The sequence below is a fragment of the Centroberyx affinis genome, unplaced genomic scaffold, assembly GCF_046629955.1.
Source record: "Centroberyx affinis isolate AG114_WGS23_722 - 3 ecotype Tasmania unplaced genomic scaffold, CSIRO-AGI_Caff_v1 ptg003626l_1, whole genome shotgun sequence".
Taxonomy (NCBI): Eukaryota; Metazoa; Chordata; class Actinopteri; order Beryciformes; family Berycidae; genus Centroberyx; species Centroberyx affinis.
Window position 1 is genome coordinate 1 of NW_027281538.1, and position 18,640 is coordinate 18,640.

Here is an 18,640-nt window from a genome sequence, read left to right on the forward strand (position 1 = left end):
TTCTCTAATGGATATTCAACTTGTGGCCATTTACTATTAGTGAACATAAGACGGGGCAATTACATTGCAATTCCTCTTTCTTCTTTCATTCTTTGCCCCCCCCAATAGAACTAGCATTATTATACAAGTCTAACAGGTGCTACAAATTGTGTTGAATTATGTATTCACTGAAACGCCTGTAGGTTATGATGTCACTTCCAGTAAGTGGAGGTAAATGTCAGTCAACAGCTAGATGAAGCAAGTGCTTTCCAAAGTGCTGGTGACCGAACAATGGACATTTTACAAGCTGGTATGTCTGTAATTATAGCTTCCTACACATGTACAAGTTCAGTACAGTACAGTGTATCATTTGCTCACTTTCTGCCATTATTCAATGACCTTCATGCTTAATTAAAAGAAAAAAAAAGTACAAGGTCTTATACTTAAGAAAGTTTGGTGTTCCACTTTCTTGTGAGAACAATTGCGCCTTGGCTGTTAATAATCCTCGGTGACTGCATAGCCAGTTAACTGTCTGTCTCTCCTCTCAGTATTCCCAGGGAGCCATGCAGGACAACAATGTAATGATGCCAATCCACATCATTAGTCAGTGAACTGATCAACAAAACATAATCAAATGAGAGTTGGAACAAAAAGCCAGAGCAGCGTGGGCAGCAGTTCTTTGGATCATTCATGGAGCGTCTGTGGAAGCCTTTGCTCCAGTCAGGGGCGAGGAGTTTCCAAGGGTCATTTGTCAGTAAATATCAATCAAACGCAGACAAACACAAGTGGCGGACAGAGCACAGATGTAAAGCAAAAGAGCATGAACACATTTCACAGCTGACTTGGCAGGGTTGGAGGATTAATTGTGCTAGAGTTAGCTAGCCTGGGAGGGCCCCCATACTTGGGAGGTGAGCAATTATAGCCGTTCAAGTTCCTGGTAGACTAGACTTTTAATATCCACTGTCATCCTGACATTTACAGTCCTCAGACACGGACTGACACATGCTGTGTACGTGCACATATGTGGGCAGAGATTAAGAGATTAAATGAACAGCAAGGCTTCCAAACACATTTGAGCACACACACACACACTCACACTCACTCTCACATATACATATAGAAACACATACAACCATACACTGTCTCATCCCCCCTCATGCTGTCCTTACTTCCCTCAGGATTGTTGCCTGCTCATTTCTTTGAGTCATTAACTTGTATCCTCTTATCTTTCACTCTCCCTCCATCTATCCCTCTTTTCCCTCCACTCCCCCTCTCTCCCCCTGCGGTTTCTGTCACTTGTTCACAGACGAGTGGCCATTACATCGCTATGACCTAAATGTGTCACATCCCTCCCACTATTCCTCTCTCCCTCTTTCCCTCCTCCCGCTCTCTTCCTATATCCCTTCCTGTCCTTCTGGACATTTCTCAAAAAGTGTTTTTTTCTTTCACCGACTCCCACTTTGGGAAGTGTGAACGCTTTTGACCAGCATTGCAACTGCTGACCTTAGCACTATCTGTCTGGCTCTCAGCTGTATACTCCACACTCCACTATGTGAGTATCTCCTCTCCTCTCCTCTCCTCTCCTCTCCTCTCCTCTCCTCTCCTCCTCTCCTCTCCTCTCCTCTCCTCTCCTCTCCTCCTCTCTGGTAAGACCCAGTTAAGAGTAAATTGTAGTTGTAGCAGCTCTGATCTGACAGGCTCCCTGTATCCCAAAGGTGTGTTCCCCTCTTCATCTAAAACACAAACTTGTGAGCGAGAGTGGATTACTAAATCTCTCATGTCTCTCATTGTTCACTACTGATGACAATAAAGTTACACACACACACACACACACACACACACACACACACGCACACACACAAAACACAATACTATGAATACAATGTGTCCTCTATGTGTCCACTGTGTGTACTATGTGCTACATGGAGAGGATACTGTCTCTCCCTTCTCATCCATCCCATCCTGACCTGGCCTGTCCGCCCCCGTCTCCCTCTGGCCCCTATGTCAAACTCAGTTGTGTATCAGAGTGACGGCAGCTCCTTCACATATTGATCCAGACAGTTAGTGACTCAGGAAACACCGAGAAGAGAACTGACAGCAGGCGGAGAGCATGCCCAAAAAGTTGCCGATTAGGAGCCTGTCATTTTCTTTTGACATTGCAGTTCAATGAGTTCTTCTGAACAGAGTTATTCTCACTTTGTGCATTTAACCATGATCAAAAAGGAGGCTGGATTTGATGGAGACACTGTACATAACAAATCAAAAGAACATGCAGTGAATATATGATCCATCTCCATGGGAATCAGTCTGATCAGTATACTGTAGATCTTCAGACTTACCCAAGCAAGCGGAGCCGTTGAGATTTGGCTCAAAGCCTTCATCACAGACACACCCTCCTACGGGAACCATCCATTCCCCTTCAGCGTTGCAGTGCATGCGAGGGGCAGTGCCTCCTTGTGCTTTGCTGTTGGGGACGCACGTCCCGCTCACAGGCACTAAGGCAGTAGGTTCAGCCCCTGAAGGAGTGGCCGGGTAGGACGCCAAGTAGCGGCTGGTGGCTGGGCAGCGGCGGTAGAAGATAGACACACCCATTAGGGAGACACAGGCGCCGCTGTCGACAACGGCCAGGACGAACCTGAAAAAGGGTGAGGGGTCAAGGTGGCAGTAAAACCCTTGGGATTGAGGCAAAATTAGTGTAGTGAAGTGATGGTTACCCGTTGCGTGTGAGTGGGGCGAAGCTGCGTGTCTTGATGTTGATCCGGCGGTATCGGTTGGGTTGATACTGGTGAGGCGAACTGGGCTCCACCTTGGAGAAACTCTTATCTGCTGCTATGGTGTCAATCTTCACCCAGCCCTCCCTGGTATCCTTCTCTCCACTGGAAGGCTGGAGTGAGGAAAGGGTAGAGTGGACAGGAGATGGAGAACAACAACAGTGGAGGGACGGAGAAGAGGGAACGATAATGAGTGGTCAATAGAAAACAAAATTGCATGGGAAGAAAATGTGGTCGACAGTATAAGGAAAAGGGTAGGAAAACAAGAGGAAAATTATGGACATTAAAATAAGATGGTTGGCAGATGAATAACAGAGATTGGATTGGATTGGAAAGAAACAGTGGAATAAATCAAGGGAAGAAAAACAGAAACGGCAAAGAAAAAAATTAAACATGATGAAAAGCAAATTCAAATAAAGTTCAGAGTTGTCCCATATTTTTCCAGCGAATGCAGTTGTCTCAGGCAAATGTATAACCTATAGCAGTTTATTGACGAGGGTAAATGTTGAGATCTACTCAGTCACAGTGGGGGTCCGTGTTCAACTCCCCCTGAGACTTTCATGGCTGCACTGCTTCCTGCCCTTCTGTGACTCTCCTCTTATTCCTCATCAGGCTTTGATTTGCATTTTTAAACAGCATCTCACGTTCCCTAAGGAGAAATGCATTCATCTATACAAATACTGCATCCCTCCCTCCGTGACTGTGACTGCACATGTTAGCTGAGGCAGCAAGGGCTCAGCACTTTCAACCGTCTCAGAAAAAAAACAACAACGTGGTAACTGGTCTTTCCAGATACCACAAGGCTCAAGGCTGAGAGAACTTCTGATCATGAGTGTGAAATGGTCAATGTCGTTTATTTTATGCCGTTGAAGTGTAATTAGTGGGACTGAAGTGAGATCTCTGGAGACCACAGCAACACATTTTTGCATTTTGTAAACCGTAGTCGCCACGAGCATGTGCTTCACACCAGTGTGGCCTGGGGAGGCTGTCAATCTCCACAGCTGTTCTTGGCAAGCATAACAATAATCATGGTAATTATACAACTCCTCCTTGTCAAGGGATGATGAGAGGCTTTCCTGTTTTGGTGTAACATTAGCGTGACAATAATGAAATTTACATTTTACTTTGCTCATTATTCAGTCTGAATCTTTTGCCTAGAGCAATTTTCAGTGTTCCCAAAATAGCAGAGAAAAATAGAGGCTGTACTTCCGATTGAATTCAGTAGTAAATAGATGTTGCCAAAACAGAAGATCATAGTTACTAAACAATTCAAAATCCCAATTTTATTTGTTTACCCATCCACTTTGTCTCTGAAAGGATGCTGAGATGCCAGAGAAAATTTTATTTCTGGCAACACACTTGAGCATGCCAGTACTACTAACCAGACATGCAGGGCAAACGGCCTGGGCCTCAAAACCCCAGGTTCACCAGTTCATAAAATTGTAATTTAATTAAAAATGTAAATTTGCCCTTTCAGATAAATTTGCATACTTCTCAGCAATCTTGAAGTGTGTATTGAACAGTTTGTAGTATCATTTGCCTTACTTATCTGATGGGACAGGCATTTTATAGGTGGGTAAATCGAGGGGGGCCGGGGTGCGGGGGTCTACTATTGCTATTGCACTGTAACACACTGGATTCAAACTGGGGGGTCCAAAGCTGGAAATCAAACACAGCCATAGGAGACATGTAAGGCTGACATTATTGCAGGCAGGACTTATTGGTTACATTAAACACTACAGAGGAGGACTTTTTGTTCAATATCCCCTTGGGGATCAATTAAGTTCCTCTTATCTCATTAAAGTAAAATTATGGTACAGGAGGTGTAGCTTGTTCATGTTTCCTTCATGACACTTAAAATATAGCCTAATTATATAAATACAACAATGGTAATTACTTGGCAATTACAATCTACCTGACACTGTCACTGCTCTATTGCCTCACCTCAGCAGCCCAGGTCCTCTCCAGTTCCCTCTGGGAGTCGGCCTGTTTGTAGTACAGGGTGAGCGTCTCTCGGCAGGTGGGCGATGGTGAGCGCAGGCTGGCACAGTCACGCACAGAGAAACGCAACGTGACAAACACCCGTGGTGCTGAGTGGCGGTACAGGAAGGGTGTAGCCAACCAGTTGTCTTGGAGACGGGGGTTTTGGTTGACATTACAGACCTCGAAGGTTCGTATGAGCTTCCCACGGTCGTCCAGAATGCTGACCTCATCCCACTGAGAGAGACAAACAGTATTATGAGCTTGCATAAACTCAACTTTGAACAAGTGAAACATGATCTTGAACAGGCGGCCATAGAATAGGCATTGTGTAAACTGTTAAGATCCTTGTATGTTTATGGTTTGCACACAGTTCTTCTCTCATACCTCAAACGATGGTGTATATGTTACAAGTTAAACATTCAGAATATTGCCAGTGCCTTTGACATGTGGCTCCTGTCCTTTGTTAACATCTCAGACCGTTGTTTGGCATCTTTATCCTTTGCGAGATATGTATGATATGGTATCTGTTTGCTCTGATTTAACATTTATCACTATGAAAGGCTTTCATTGTAACAGGTAACAGGGAAACTCATAAAAACTGTCCAAGAAAAATGCCATGTTGACCCCTTTTTCCTGAACAATTGCTCCATTGACCATTTTACAGCATTTATAGAATAATCTTCTCTTCCTCCTCACTAGACACTGTGTCAGGGTGCAAAAAGGTGAACTTTAGTAAAAAAAAAAAAAAGAGTGACACCACAAAAGTTAGCATTGATTTTTCATCAAATTTGTTGGTGTTTTGGGGTTTTGAAATAGTGTAGATTTAATAGAGTGAATTTCTCTGATACACTTGAAAAATAAGAAATAAATATGTCAACAATGCAACAAAAAGAGTGAGATATTAATGTGTATCAAAGATTCTGGCCCTGCCTATCTGTCCTGTCCTCAATGATCTAGGTCAGCTCTATGTCCTAGTAGTCCACAACAGACTTTCCACTGTGTAACAGCTGATGTAATTAGCTAATCAATGATTATAAGACCAGTCAATTAAAGCACTTGACCATTTTAATTAGAGCATAACATATTTCAAGTGTTGGAGAGAAAACTATAATGAGAATAGAGATAATTAATTTCTGTTCACTACCCATGCTAATATTCAGACAGCAAAAATTAGACTAAAACATAATCTAACAGATAATCTTGGTATTTTGCAATTTGTTCTAAATATGTGTGTTACACAATAGCATGACAAGCACTAGGCATATGATTTTCTCAAGTGACAGGTGCTTAGCTTTTACTTGCATGTTAAGTGCTTTGGCATTTGCATGTGTGCCATTGTTTGCATGTGAAGGGTGGTGGCAGCATGCAAGGCTGTATGGCCTGGTTCATGGCAACTCTTGTGTAGTACAGCAGATTTTGTAATATTTTAGGGTAGCTGAATACTTAAGCTAATGGTTTGGGGCGTAAGATGCAAACGGGTACCTACACAGGGAAAACCAAGCAGCACTAATGCATGGCTTTGAATGAGAGTCTGTCAGATGAGTCAAAATGTAAATGTGGGCGTAGGGTTTAGTTTCACCAATTATACAGTACAGTGCCTCCGAGGATGAAAAGGCTCTGCTTTAAGCCTGTGTAGCCCTGAGTGACAAGCAGAGCCTTTTCTGTTGTAATACAGTGGAATTATGTATTAGGCCTCATCATCATTATGCTCTCTGCAACAATGGTAAGAGGACAAAAGGTCCTGACACCCTATCAGGGTGCATTTGGACAGTGTGTGTGTTTGTGTGTGTGTGTGTGTGTGTGTGTGTGTGTGCATTATGTGTGTGTTGAGTGTGTGTGTCTGTGTTTGTGTATGCGCATGCACCTCACGTCTCTGTGTGTTGTTCTGAGCACCAATACGGAACAAAAATCTTTGTACCATCACACATGAGAGAGTGCATTCATATTTGGTCCAATTGGAATAATGATAAGATCAGTGAGCAGATAGAAAGCGTCTGAGGCGGTGTCAGCCTAATGGAGTGAAAGGACAGTTTCTCTCTCTCAGTCCAGGGAGCGAGGGAATCAGATGGAGGGGGCAAGGCAGAGCAAGGGGTAGGGTAGGGTGTGTGTGTGTGTGTGTGTGTGTGTGTGGGGGGGGGGGGGGGGGGGGGTTGGGGGGAGGCAGACAGAGAGTAGGGAGAGCGAAAAGTGGGAAAATAGTAGAGTGAGAGAGAGAAAGATAGTGTTTATGTCCATGTGGGTACCAATTTGTATACAGTATGTGTGTGTGTGTGTGTGTGTGTGTGTGTGTGTGTGTGTGTATGTGTGTGTGGGTGGATGTACCTATTTGTATGTGTGTGTGCGTGTGACACAGAGTGAGGTAGCTGCAGTAAAAGCCTGGCCATGTGGTGAGGTAGGGACTCTCAGGTAAACAGAGTGACTGTGACTGAGCACAGGTCTCCATGTGTGACATTGCGTGCAGCGCGCTTCTGTACCTTTGTGAAAAAGCCCAGCTCTCATTTGTTTTGTTTCTCTGACCCCCCCCCCTTCCCTTCCCCCCCATTTTGCTCTCTCGCTTTCTCCCTCCCTCACGAAAGAGGAAAAAAAAAAAACGGGCAGATTGGGGAGGAGGGGTGGATGAAGCAGTGGAAAAAAAAAAAGAGAGACGACTCATCTTCGTGATTTAATTTGAACCGAAATGCCGGAGAACCACGCAATCTCTCCAGTGACAGAGGACAGGGAGGGGCAGGGCCTTGGACACAGGCAAGGACCCACACAAACACACAGAAACACACACATACATGAAGACATATGCATGTGCAGACACACAAACTAACACGCACACACACGCAATAAAAGAAGAGGTGATGGAAAATAGAGGAAGAGAAAAGCAGGGAATACGGCAAGGAGTAAGGAGTGTCTGCTACTGAGACACTGCAGGGAAATGAGGGGAGGAGTGGAGATGGAGTTGGGGGATAAAAGGAGAAGAAAACGAGGCAGGGACCCGGTGGCATTGGGACAGTGAAGGGCAAAGAGAGAGAAAGATTAAAAAAGGGATAGAGGCGGCAAGGGATAGAGACAAAGAGGCAGAGGGACTCGGTACGTCAAAGGAATGGAAAGAGAGCGAGAGAGCAAGAAAAAGCAGGGGGAGCGCACAGTAAAGGAAGAAAAAAGAATATCCACAGACCCTCAAGCAAAAGAAAAGATGGGATCTGAAGAGAAAAGTGAGGAAAGGGTTAAAAAAGAACACACACACACACACACACACACACACACACACTCTCTCTCTCTCCTTCTCTCTCTCTCTAGCCCTCCTCCCCTCTCTCGGTCTGTCTTTCTACTTCTCTCAGCTTGATGCCCCGGGTCAAATAACCATATCTCCATCTCAGAAGCACTTCTCATCTAGGGACCATAAAGAAAGAAAAAAAAATACTCATGCAAATGCATGACCTCCTCACACACACACACACACACACACACACACACACACACACACACACACACAAACACACACGCAAATGAATGACCCCCTCAGAGCTGTCGGCATCATGGTTCACCAGTTCCTAACACACACTAGGCCCTTATTAACCAAACAACATGTACAATTATGCCCTAGCACTGGAGGCCAGACTATGGCGATAATAACAGTGCATGAAGCAAGTCAATGAGTATAGTTTACTGTAAGGTGAGATAAAAGGCAGATGTGAATATGTATGTGTTCTTTATGCTTGCCAGATGTCGCGAAGAGACTACAGTAGGTCCATTATGTCCTTGTTGAACCCCGCACGTCTGAAATGCCTGTGGTAGCTGCTCGTCATTGTTGGCTGTCTTGTTTGCCAAAACTGGCTGGCATCTAACTAGTGCTAAGCTAGTTGTCACTGGTTTTCATTTCTCGGAGAGTGTAATACTCTCAACTTAAAATAAACATATTGTAAATATAGGTACAATCCAAGAATGATTTGGTTCTGCTGTGGGAAAGCAAGGACTTGGCATAGGAGTAACAAGTATACAGTATGCGCTGCTTTCTCTAATGCAATTCGACTGATTATTTCAAGGATGACGGCAATGAAAATGATGTATATATGTTATGATGTAGGCATATTAGTATTGAGCCGCAATCATTCACAGATGAATGATTTTAACTGACCCGGGATTTGACCCTACTTCAGTCACGCTAGCACACTCACACACGCACCCTCACACCCGGCTTACCCCTGTGTCTGGATAGGTGGTCCAGCCCAGTTCTGAGGTAGACTCTGTTGTGTCCAGCAGCATCACTGAGAGGTGAGGAAGGAGAGACAGAGACAGGTTATAATAAAACACAGAGACACAATTCAAGGTTTACAGCCTCCAGCTTAATTCTGTTAATTCTGCTCAACAGTTGCAAGCTGACCTTGAATGAGTGATTAAACAGTAAATCCATCCTGAAACATAATTCTAGTAATTGTGAACATGAGCTACTCTCTGAAAACCTAACACCAGAGAATGAAGACTGTGTGATTCTGTGATGTTGTCAAGAGACAAAATGTGGAGCTGCTCCAGCGACACTAGAAACAACCAAAGTACAAAGTTGAGATGGACTTTGTGGAGTAATACTGTTTTTTGAGCTTTTACATTCAAATGACCTATTTCCTGCTGCATTCGTCCATCCGTCAGACACCACCGTTGACAAAACGTGAAGTGATGCTGCATCTTCACACAGTGTTCCAGTATTTAAACATTACACTGATTGGCCTAATTGGGGCTATAATTAAAGGTCTTTTTTTGTAACCTCTTGGACACCACTGGTTTGATTTTGACGACACGTGGAGGGAAGATGCATCTTGGCACCGGCGTTCAAAAAATTACACAGATTGACCTGATGGGGCACTATGATTAAAGGTCAAAATCTCAAACTTTGAAAGGCCACTACTGCTACTGTCAGGTTTTGATGCAACTTGTTGGGATGATGCATCTGATGCCCAAGGGGAACCTGCACTTGTGGGGGACGGCATGTTTACTGCTGCCTTGTTTTCCCTTTTGTTTGAAGCTTCAAGAGAGACATGCTCATGTTCCCTAATCTAGAGTGATCATTCTAGAAGCATGACAATAACACATATGAACTGTATTTTAGCGTGTATTGTCCCATTTATTTGCAACACTTAGAGCAGATTTTTATGTGTGTGGTTTGAGCGCTTTAAAAAAGCACACTGGCAAAGAAATCACAGACAAAAAGGAGTGCCTCTAATACTCAGTGCTGTGTACTGACACATGGCAGCTTCCCACACAAAACCGAAGCTCTTGAATTCTCCATTAGTATTCCGAAACAGCGGTGGCTGTCATTCCTTCAGTCTGGCACAGTCTGCGCTGAGTACTGTTGAGAAGCCAGTGATTGAACACAAGCTAAAGTTTGCCGTGCCTTGAGTAAAGACGGCAGCTCACACATCAGACTCCAGGTTTTGATGCTGGCACAGACTGAGTTAATATAGAAAAACACACACTGTCTGGTTTCATCAAGCACAACGCTAATCAGCTAACCTAGTTAGTTAGCACGCAAACATACACAAGCACACACACACACACACACAGATACACACAGAGAAAGACACACACACACACACACACACACACCTATACACACACACATGGACACACCATGGTGGAATGCTGGGGGCCATATTACAGTGATCCAGGAGCCATCCGCCTCAAATGAATAATTTCTTCATTTTTATCATACAATTTTCATGTTTTCATTTCCATTTAATGTCAGACAATCGCTCACAAGAGAAAATGACTCCGACTCTCTTTCTCTTTCTGACAACCAGACAGACAGTGAGAGAAAATACAATCTAAATAATCATCACAGAGACAAGATGGGATTTGAAAAGGTGCCCAGGCTCACCAAAGCACCGATGACCCATACTGATGGCTCCATTTCTCCTCCTCCCCCCTCTCTTCCTCTGTCTCAAACATACATGCATTCAGGCTTCCACACACACACACACACACACACACACACACTGACCCCTCCACCTGTCTTCATCTTGATAAAACTCACTACAAAAACAAGAAACTGATATCATTTGTGGCTTATGACATCAAACCAACCACCCACCTACTCCCCCCACTGCCCCGTCCTCCGACTCTGCAGTAAACAGATTTTTTCAGGATTATGCTCACAGATGGAGACCCCGCAAATCTGTCCTCCAATCCTTCATTTTCCCTCCTGCCTCTTCCTATATATCCCCCCCTCGGTCTCTCTTGTGGCCACTAGCTCTCTCTCTCTTTCTCTTTCTCTCTTTTACTAGAATCACACATTTTCCATGGAAGTCATCCCGAATTTTGATATGAATTGTGTTAATATCAAGAAAAGAATACCAATGGACTATGACAGCTAAGGATTATATCCAGCCACAGGCATCAGAATGAATAGTTTGAGAAAAGCCTATTGTAGCGTATGTCTGGACAGCTTGGCAGTTAGAAACACAGAGCCGATCAGGATAAAATCAGCTACAGGGAGGAGACTAAATCCACCAGGCCAGAATCACTAAAGCCTTTCAGAAGAATGACGATTTTCATTAGTGAATCACCTTTCCTGCCATGTTTTAGGAATTGATTGAAGCGGGATACACGTTGTACTCTTTCATATCACATCTGCTGCAGGCAGTATGTGATGACTTGAAGCCGCCTATTGATTAGTTTTCAAAGCTGTTTATCACTTGTCAAGATTCATCTGATCATATCCATCTCCTTGTCATCCTCCTCCTCTCGCACTCACTCTGATAGTAAAAGTAATGAATGATCATCCCAGAAGAAAAAAAATAATAAGAAATATGAAAATACAATATAAAATATGAAGAAGGACTGCTTGGATCTGGTTAATGTGGAGGCAGAGAGGTTCTCGTTGGGGAACAGATTTCTCAATAACCAAAACAACTTGACCAGTGAAAAAAACACACACACAAAATTTCTCAAAAACCAAGGTGCTCCGTGTGACAAAGATTTAAAAGCTTTTATTGTAGTAGCTCCATATTTAAAATGACTAACACATTCCCAAACAGATCTCATGTTGTTTTGGTTAATTAATGATAATTTTGTCCATTATACATGCCATGCATGATACACACACACTCACCTATGTATTCTGACCTCATTTAGCACAATCCTATTTATACCACATATAAACACATACCCAAATGCTGCAAAATTTTAAATTCAATTAACCCCTCATCCATAAATGACATAGAAAACTTTTTTGACATTAATATTTATGTCTGCACAATTTAGCTTCTTGTCATGGGGCCTGGGGACCAAAGGTCCTCACATTGCCTCTGTTCTTTGTGGGACAAACCTGTACACGAGGAGTATAGGAGCAGAGCTCAGAGAACTTCATGCATGTCTCATTGCGTGACATTATCATGTTGAATAATTCACAACAACATCCCAAGACAAGCATTGAGTGCTGTGTAATGCACACCTTTCAAGGATTAGCTTGATCTAAGGCATCATTACTGGGTCTGGTCCACTGTAATAGGGTCTAAATTAATGATTTTTTATGGAAAAGTTTTAAGTAAAATGTTTGTGTGTGTGTGTGTGTGTGTGTGTGTGTTTGTGTGTGACAAAGTTGAACAAAAGAGAAGGACATTTGCTGCCAAGTCCACTTGCGTGCTTCGGTAAAAGCCCCTTTACTTAACTCCCGGACAGCCCCTCTACGAACACGGAGCGCTCCAGCATCACTGTTATTGGTCCATCTGAGGGGCAAGACACTCAAAGTTTGTCCCTGACAGATCTGAGAAGTGCTGAGTCTGCAATCTGGACCTGAGTGCTGTGTTAATGCATGGTGCTCGCCGGTCTCTCCCTCACTCCATCACATCTTCCTGCTCCACTCCATTCTTTTCCTCGCTCTGCCACTACAGTCGATACCTTTCTCCTTTCCTACCTCCATCGGTCCCCTGTCCCTTTCACCCTCCCCCCTCTCCCCATGTGTGTATTATTCATCTATAAAGTGACAGTGGGGTAGGCATCTCTGTACCTTAAATAAGGAGATACATTGCTCCATTATTGATGCCGGCCACTGCCAGATCCACTGTTTGTTTGGGAAGGGCTGTGATACTGGAGAGTGAAAGAAAGAAAGAAAGAAAGAAAGAAAGAAAGAGAGAGAGAAAGTAGATCCGAAAGAAAGGGGCATGATTATGAAACAGGAAAGAGAGGGGGATGAGGGGAGGATGGAGACAGATTGCGTGCGTGCATATGCATCTTTCGCTCTTTTCCCTCTCTTTCTCGCTCTCTGCTGTGAGTGTGAACGCTCTGCTCTGCGGTGCAGAGGTGACCTGCATTAGTTTATGACTGTCCCCAATGCCGCTGGAGTGTTCACTACTTCAGCTGAGTGACCCTCTCTGCTCTCTCAACCCGTCTCTCTCCACCCAACACTTTCCTCTCTGTGTGGTCATGCGTGCTCTGACACTCTCCGGTGCTAAGTGTAGCGCTGTCTTTCATGTCACGCCTCTTTGACAGCAGATGTATGCTACTTTGCCACACTTTCCAGGCAATAGAGCCCCTTGACACTCAACAACAACAAAAAAAATTCGGTGTTAATATTTATGTAGAGTAGAGGTGTGTGTGTATAATGCCTCAACACCATCTGGAAGAACTAACTAAATGCACCTGCAAAAAAATACATTCACACATTGGAGCTCAGCCCCTCACGCCTTGCACAGCAAACACACAAACATCCACAGGTATAGGCTTAGGGTAACAGTGATACACACACTCACACACACACACACACACACATTCACAAATGTTCCCACAGTCCAAGCCTACAAGCATTCTAAGCAGCGGTCAGGTTGTGTTTTGTCTTGTGTCCACTCATCCGCCCATCTCCACCCATTCTTAATATGCTCCAGATGCTCCCACCCACAGACAGTCAGCCAAGGACATGGCCTACCCCAAAACCATCATTACCAACAACCACAGGGAGAGAGTGATATGCAGAGACAGAGGGAGAAGAAGGAGGGGAGGAGGAGGAGGGTGGAGGAATGAGGAAGGAGGGGGATTAACGTGATTCCAGAAATAAGCATGCACATGTCAGAGGGAGTTATCAAAACTTCTCTCGCGGTTATGCTGAATGAAAGTGCTGCTGGAACAAACAGCACTTAAGCCATGATAGATGACGGAGCAAAGCCTGTAATGAAGAAATCTCTGAACAGGCAGCAACAAGATCAGGTAGGAGGACATTGCTCATTTGGAAGAAACTGAACCTCTTTCTTGATGACAAAAAAAGTAGGAGTGGTTTCCCATTCAGGCGGCTGGCTCCTCGTAACCTATTCAGTGTTAACCTTTTCCTCAGCTTTTCCTCCCTCTTATCTCAAACCTTTGATTACTGTACCTGGAGGCGAAGGTTCCTTGTTTCAAACAAAGAACAATCAGCTCTAGACCAGATTAGTCACATTCTGGTGACTATGGAGACTTCTGGTGACCAATCATGATGGAATTCACTGGAAGATAGAGCTGAACTAGACAACATTTTTGTGGAAAAATAATCCTGTCTTATCAGCCTCAATCACACAGTGGGGCTACAAAAGAGAAATGTGTCCCAGAACTCCTAAACGAGACCCTGTAGCTTCACCCTATTTGCCCAAATCAAACTTTGGTGTAGTAGTAGGTAGTGAGGAATCAAAACTTAAGAACGAAATACAAAACTTGATCCTAAACAGCAGTGAGCGCTCCATCAACAGAAAGGTGGACTCACTGGCTGAACCTGCTGTAAAAAAAAAAATGTCTTCACCATTCTCCACCCCTACAAGCCACTAAGAAGAAAAGATTTTGGAGTGCGCAGGTTACTGATATCACGTTACATGATTTCTGGATATTGCAGTCCTCAAAATTCAAACAATTAGCTCTTGCTCCACTGGGGACTGCCAGCATGTGAATTGCCTAGTGCAGCTTTAATGCAAAATTTCAAAGTTGCATACTCATTCCATTATTGTGACAATAGTCCATACCATGCATTCATATTTCAGTTTGGCTTTGTCTCTAATTCATTGCCTCTCCACATATTATCTGCGACGGTATCTGCCATTGCACTGACTGAGTCAGGGTGGAGAGTCTTGGCTCCCAATCCCCTGAAGGGTTCAACCTCTCATATCACAAATAGGCAGATGTGTGACTCATTTGTGGAAAAGTGGCCTACTGCCACGCTACCACGCTTCCCAGCTCACACAGAAAGTCCATTTGCTTGTAATAATGAGATGCAAAAATGTGGCTCAACTGCTAAAAACAAAGCCTGGTCACACCTTGGGGTCACAGTGTCAGCGGACGTGATGGGGATGCTGTGTCCTCCGCTCCGTCACGTGACTCCTCTCTTCATGCGACCCGGTGCCAGTGCGGGCCGGGGGGACAGAGGCTGGCAGCCTTTAACTTCTGTTAGTGGCACCAGTCCCGTTGAACTCCCACTGTGACAAGCGTGTCATATTTTTATCACACTTTCTCCAGTGTATCAGGTCCAAAACAGACGGCTTATCACACCCAGGATGAGGCTGGTAATCTGCCTAATTAATACCCAGTTAATTCCAGACTAACTGAAAGCAGGAAAGTTGGTCCAGATGACCTTAGAGTGAGAATGTCAACATGGCTGAAGGTCTATACGGCCCATACAGCTAACAGTAGCATATTTTAGCCTATTCCGTTACAGATTACACAAACAAAACCTTTTGAGTTGTTTGGATTTCATACAGAAAAAATATATTGACACTAGAATTAATATAAGACAGTAAAATGAGTAGCCTTTACACAATTTAAATGCCAACAGAAGCGTATTTTCTTTCCACCACACGTGTTGTGAAAATCAGAAGAGATTATCTTATGGGTTATGACATAAATTTCACAGATGATTCTAGGTTAATTTAAGGACATACATAGCTCAATGAGCATCACTGCAGCTCCACTCAGCCATGACATGAAAATGCTGGAGGGGCATCAGGTGTTCCTCCTGTACAGGCTTCCACAGTAGTGTGCTGTGTTAATCTGATGGAAACACGCAATCCTCAATACAGATCTAGTGAATCAGAGACAGCCTTGTAGCTTCACATCAACACCTCACATCAACAATGCATGTGGGCGTACACTTCAACACTTGTGTGATGTGTAAGTGATAAATCCATTGCCCTGTCACTCACATGCTCTCTAGCGTTTCTGCACACATAGACGCAGCTAACTCTCATACTCTCAGCTGCAAAGCACAAAGGACAAATACACTTAGCCTGAATACACAAGTAATGGCATCTACTCCCAACGCACAATAGGTTTTGACAGTAATGGAAACACAGATATTATTTCAGTACATAGAGACAGCAGCAGAGTAGACAGTAAACAGTAGACATATCAGTTAACAGACAAACCATAGCCAGCCAGTCCAGACAAACACGTCATTTACTGACGTTCACTCAAAGCCGCCGCAGCCGCCAAATCCCCGTCCGTGGCATAACTAGATGTTTCATTTTATGTGGTTTTACATACTATTGGTTAATACTGTATTATGGAGAGCTCTCTTTCAATTACACAAACAGAGTCAGTAGGCCAGTAACACTGTGCGGCCCGTTCCCTTCGTTCTCTCTCTCTCTCTCTCTCTCTCTCTCTCTCCCTCTCTCTCTCTCTCTCTCTCTCTCTGTCTCATCTTAGTCCAGACCATCTGTTACAAACGCAGCTCAAATCTGTGGCATGAGGCCAAGATTTAAGTTCCCTCAGTTACGGACTATTACTGACACACACACAGACACACCTAGCAGCAAACCAAACACCTTTATAAAGCCAACAGGAGAGTGAGAGTGAACAGTTGCACATTGCAGCCCTTTCCAACGCAGCCATACAGCCAAGTCCTTTGAGAGTAATTGCGTGCTGCTGACTGCTGAAGCCTCCTCAAGTGATGGGGACAGGATGTAGGAGCAGGAGCTATGTATAGGCAGACAGACAAAAGATGCACGTACAAGTATGCATGCACATGCACACGCGGGTATACACAGATGTGCGCTCACACGTCACACTTACACACACAGATCATGCACACAAGGACATAATGGCAGCTTGAGTCATCAAATTATTACTCAGGTTTCTCAAATCAACCCACTCCAATCTGACAGAATACTTCATGCATGTAGTTTCGTTTAGCTATCCAGCCTCCCCCCACAGTCTCTCTCTCTCTCTCCCTCTGTCTCTTTTTAAGACATATAGTATTTCCATTTATATAGACAAGGCGTGAAGAGTTAAGAGGGCGAGAGAAGAGGAGGCACATCCAGTGAGGAGACTCTGGAGAAAGGGGCACTGATAGCAGCACTGGGAGGGGGCGGGGGTCTCTGGCTGTCACATCCATGAGATCATGAGTGGCGCGCGGGTGGGGGTGGGGGGGTGTCACTGAGTACATAGGCAAAGAGAAGGGGGTTATGCAACTTATTATTCATTTGGCCCCTGCCCTATTTTCATATTCCTTTGTTGTGAGAGCTTGACAGGCCCCAGTGTGCACCTGGCACTTCCATGCCAACAAAGTCCTATCTGATGTGCTGCCACAGTGACACACACAGATGCAAGCATGTGCATTCATACACACACGCACACACACACACACACACACACACAGACATACTCGTGCACACAGTCACAATTACAAACACAATAATAGACACACAGAGCACACAAAACGAACACACTCAAAGGGCTGCGTGAGCAGGGGAAAAGGTGGTAATTATTCAGGGGTCCCAAGCTGGAGGTGGAGCCCTGAAAAGTCTGGATGAATCGCACTTTCTCATGGTCCTCTGGCCTTATGTGCTTGAGTTTCACACCTTGTCAAGGTGCCCAGAATTCCCAGCAGAGCCTCTGCATATACTTAAAGACATAATACAGAAGCGTACCAAGTGTCCATCTTTCACTTGTGGACACACAAAGCACACAACGATTGCGCTGCGTAAACTCTCCATCACCGATAAACAAACTGTGCAATACTTCTACTCACACTTGTGATCACAGATTTGATATAGTTAGTATAAGTTAGCTCTTACCTTCCTCAGCTGAATTGGGCTGGAGAAACAGACAGAGAGACAGAAAGACACTCCACATCTCCACTACAGAATGACACTAACAGAGAGAGGGAGGGAGAGAGCATGAAAGAGAGGGAAAGAGGGAGATAGAATGAGTGCGTGTGATAGAGCAAGGAGGGGGGCCAGGAGGCGGAGTTTGCTCTCTTTATCTGAGAGAGAGAGAGAGAGAGAGAGAGAGGGAGAGAGAGAGAGAGAGAGAGAGAGAGAGAGATGGATGGATGGATGAGAGGAGAAAAAATATTTACAGAGCAAAACCGAGACAGCGGCACATACAATAAGTACTATGCCAAGTGAGGAAGTAAACAAGCCGTTGTTGGCACAGAGACCACGAGAGAGAGCGACCAAGAGAGAGAGTGAGAGAAAGAAAGAAAGAGACCAAAAGAGAGTGTGTGAGAGAGAGAGAGAGCGAAAAAGAGAAGAAGAGAATGAGAGACAACAAGAGAGAGAAAGCGAGAGCGAGAGAGAGAGAGAGAGAGAGATGGAAAAAAAGAATAAACAAGTTTGGCTAGTCTCTAGAAGAACTGTCTAGACACGCCAGACAATGTCCTTTCCAGCTCTCCTTCAGTACCTCACGCACAAATTATTGCAGGGCTGACTGGCAGACTGGCAGACTGACAGACTGACAGGCGCAGCATGGAGATGTGGCATCCCTCACATTTCTGAATATTGTACAAACTTGCATTTTTCAAGCTGTGGCATGTGAGAGTGCCCAAGTTCTTTTCCTTCTCTCTCTCTCTCTCTCTCTCTCTCTCTCTCTCTCTCTCTCTCTCTCTCTCTCTCTCTCTCTCTCTCTCTCTCTCTCTCTCTTTCTCTCAGTGATACCTTTTATGGAAAATAAACCTAATTTAGACACATTTTTGG

General features: G+C 44.4%; 1 protein-coding gene across 1 annotated transcript; it reads right to left on the reverse strand.

Annotated features, from left to right (window-relative positions):
• Positions 1–2,318: 2,318 nt before the first annotated feature.
• On the reverse strand, positions 2,319–17,825 carry ephb6 (eph receptor B6; the record flags this gene model as incomplete). Its single annotated transcript, XM_071540374.1, has 4 exons — positions 17,741–17,825; positions 8,925–8,989; positions 2,694–2,863; positions 2,319–2,614 (listed from the first exon to the last, which is right to left on the reverse strand). Coding segments are annotated over exons 1-4 (589 nt in total), but the record flags the coding sequence as incomplete, so codon positions are not given.
• Positions 17,826–18,640: the final 815 nt, after the last annotated feature.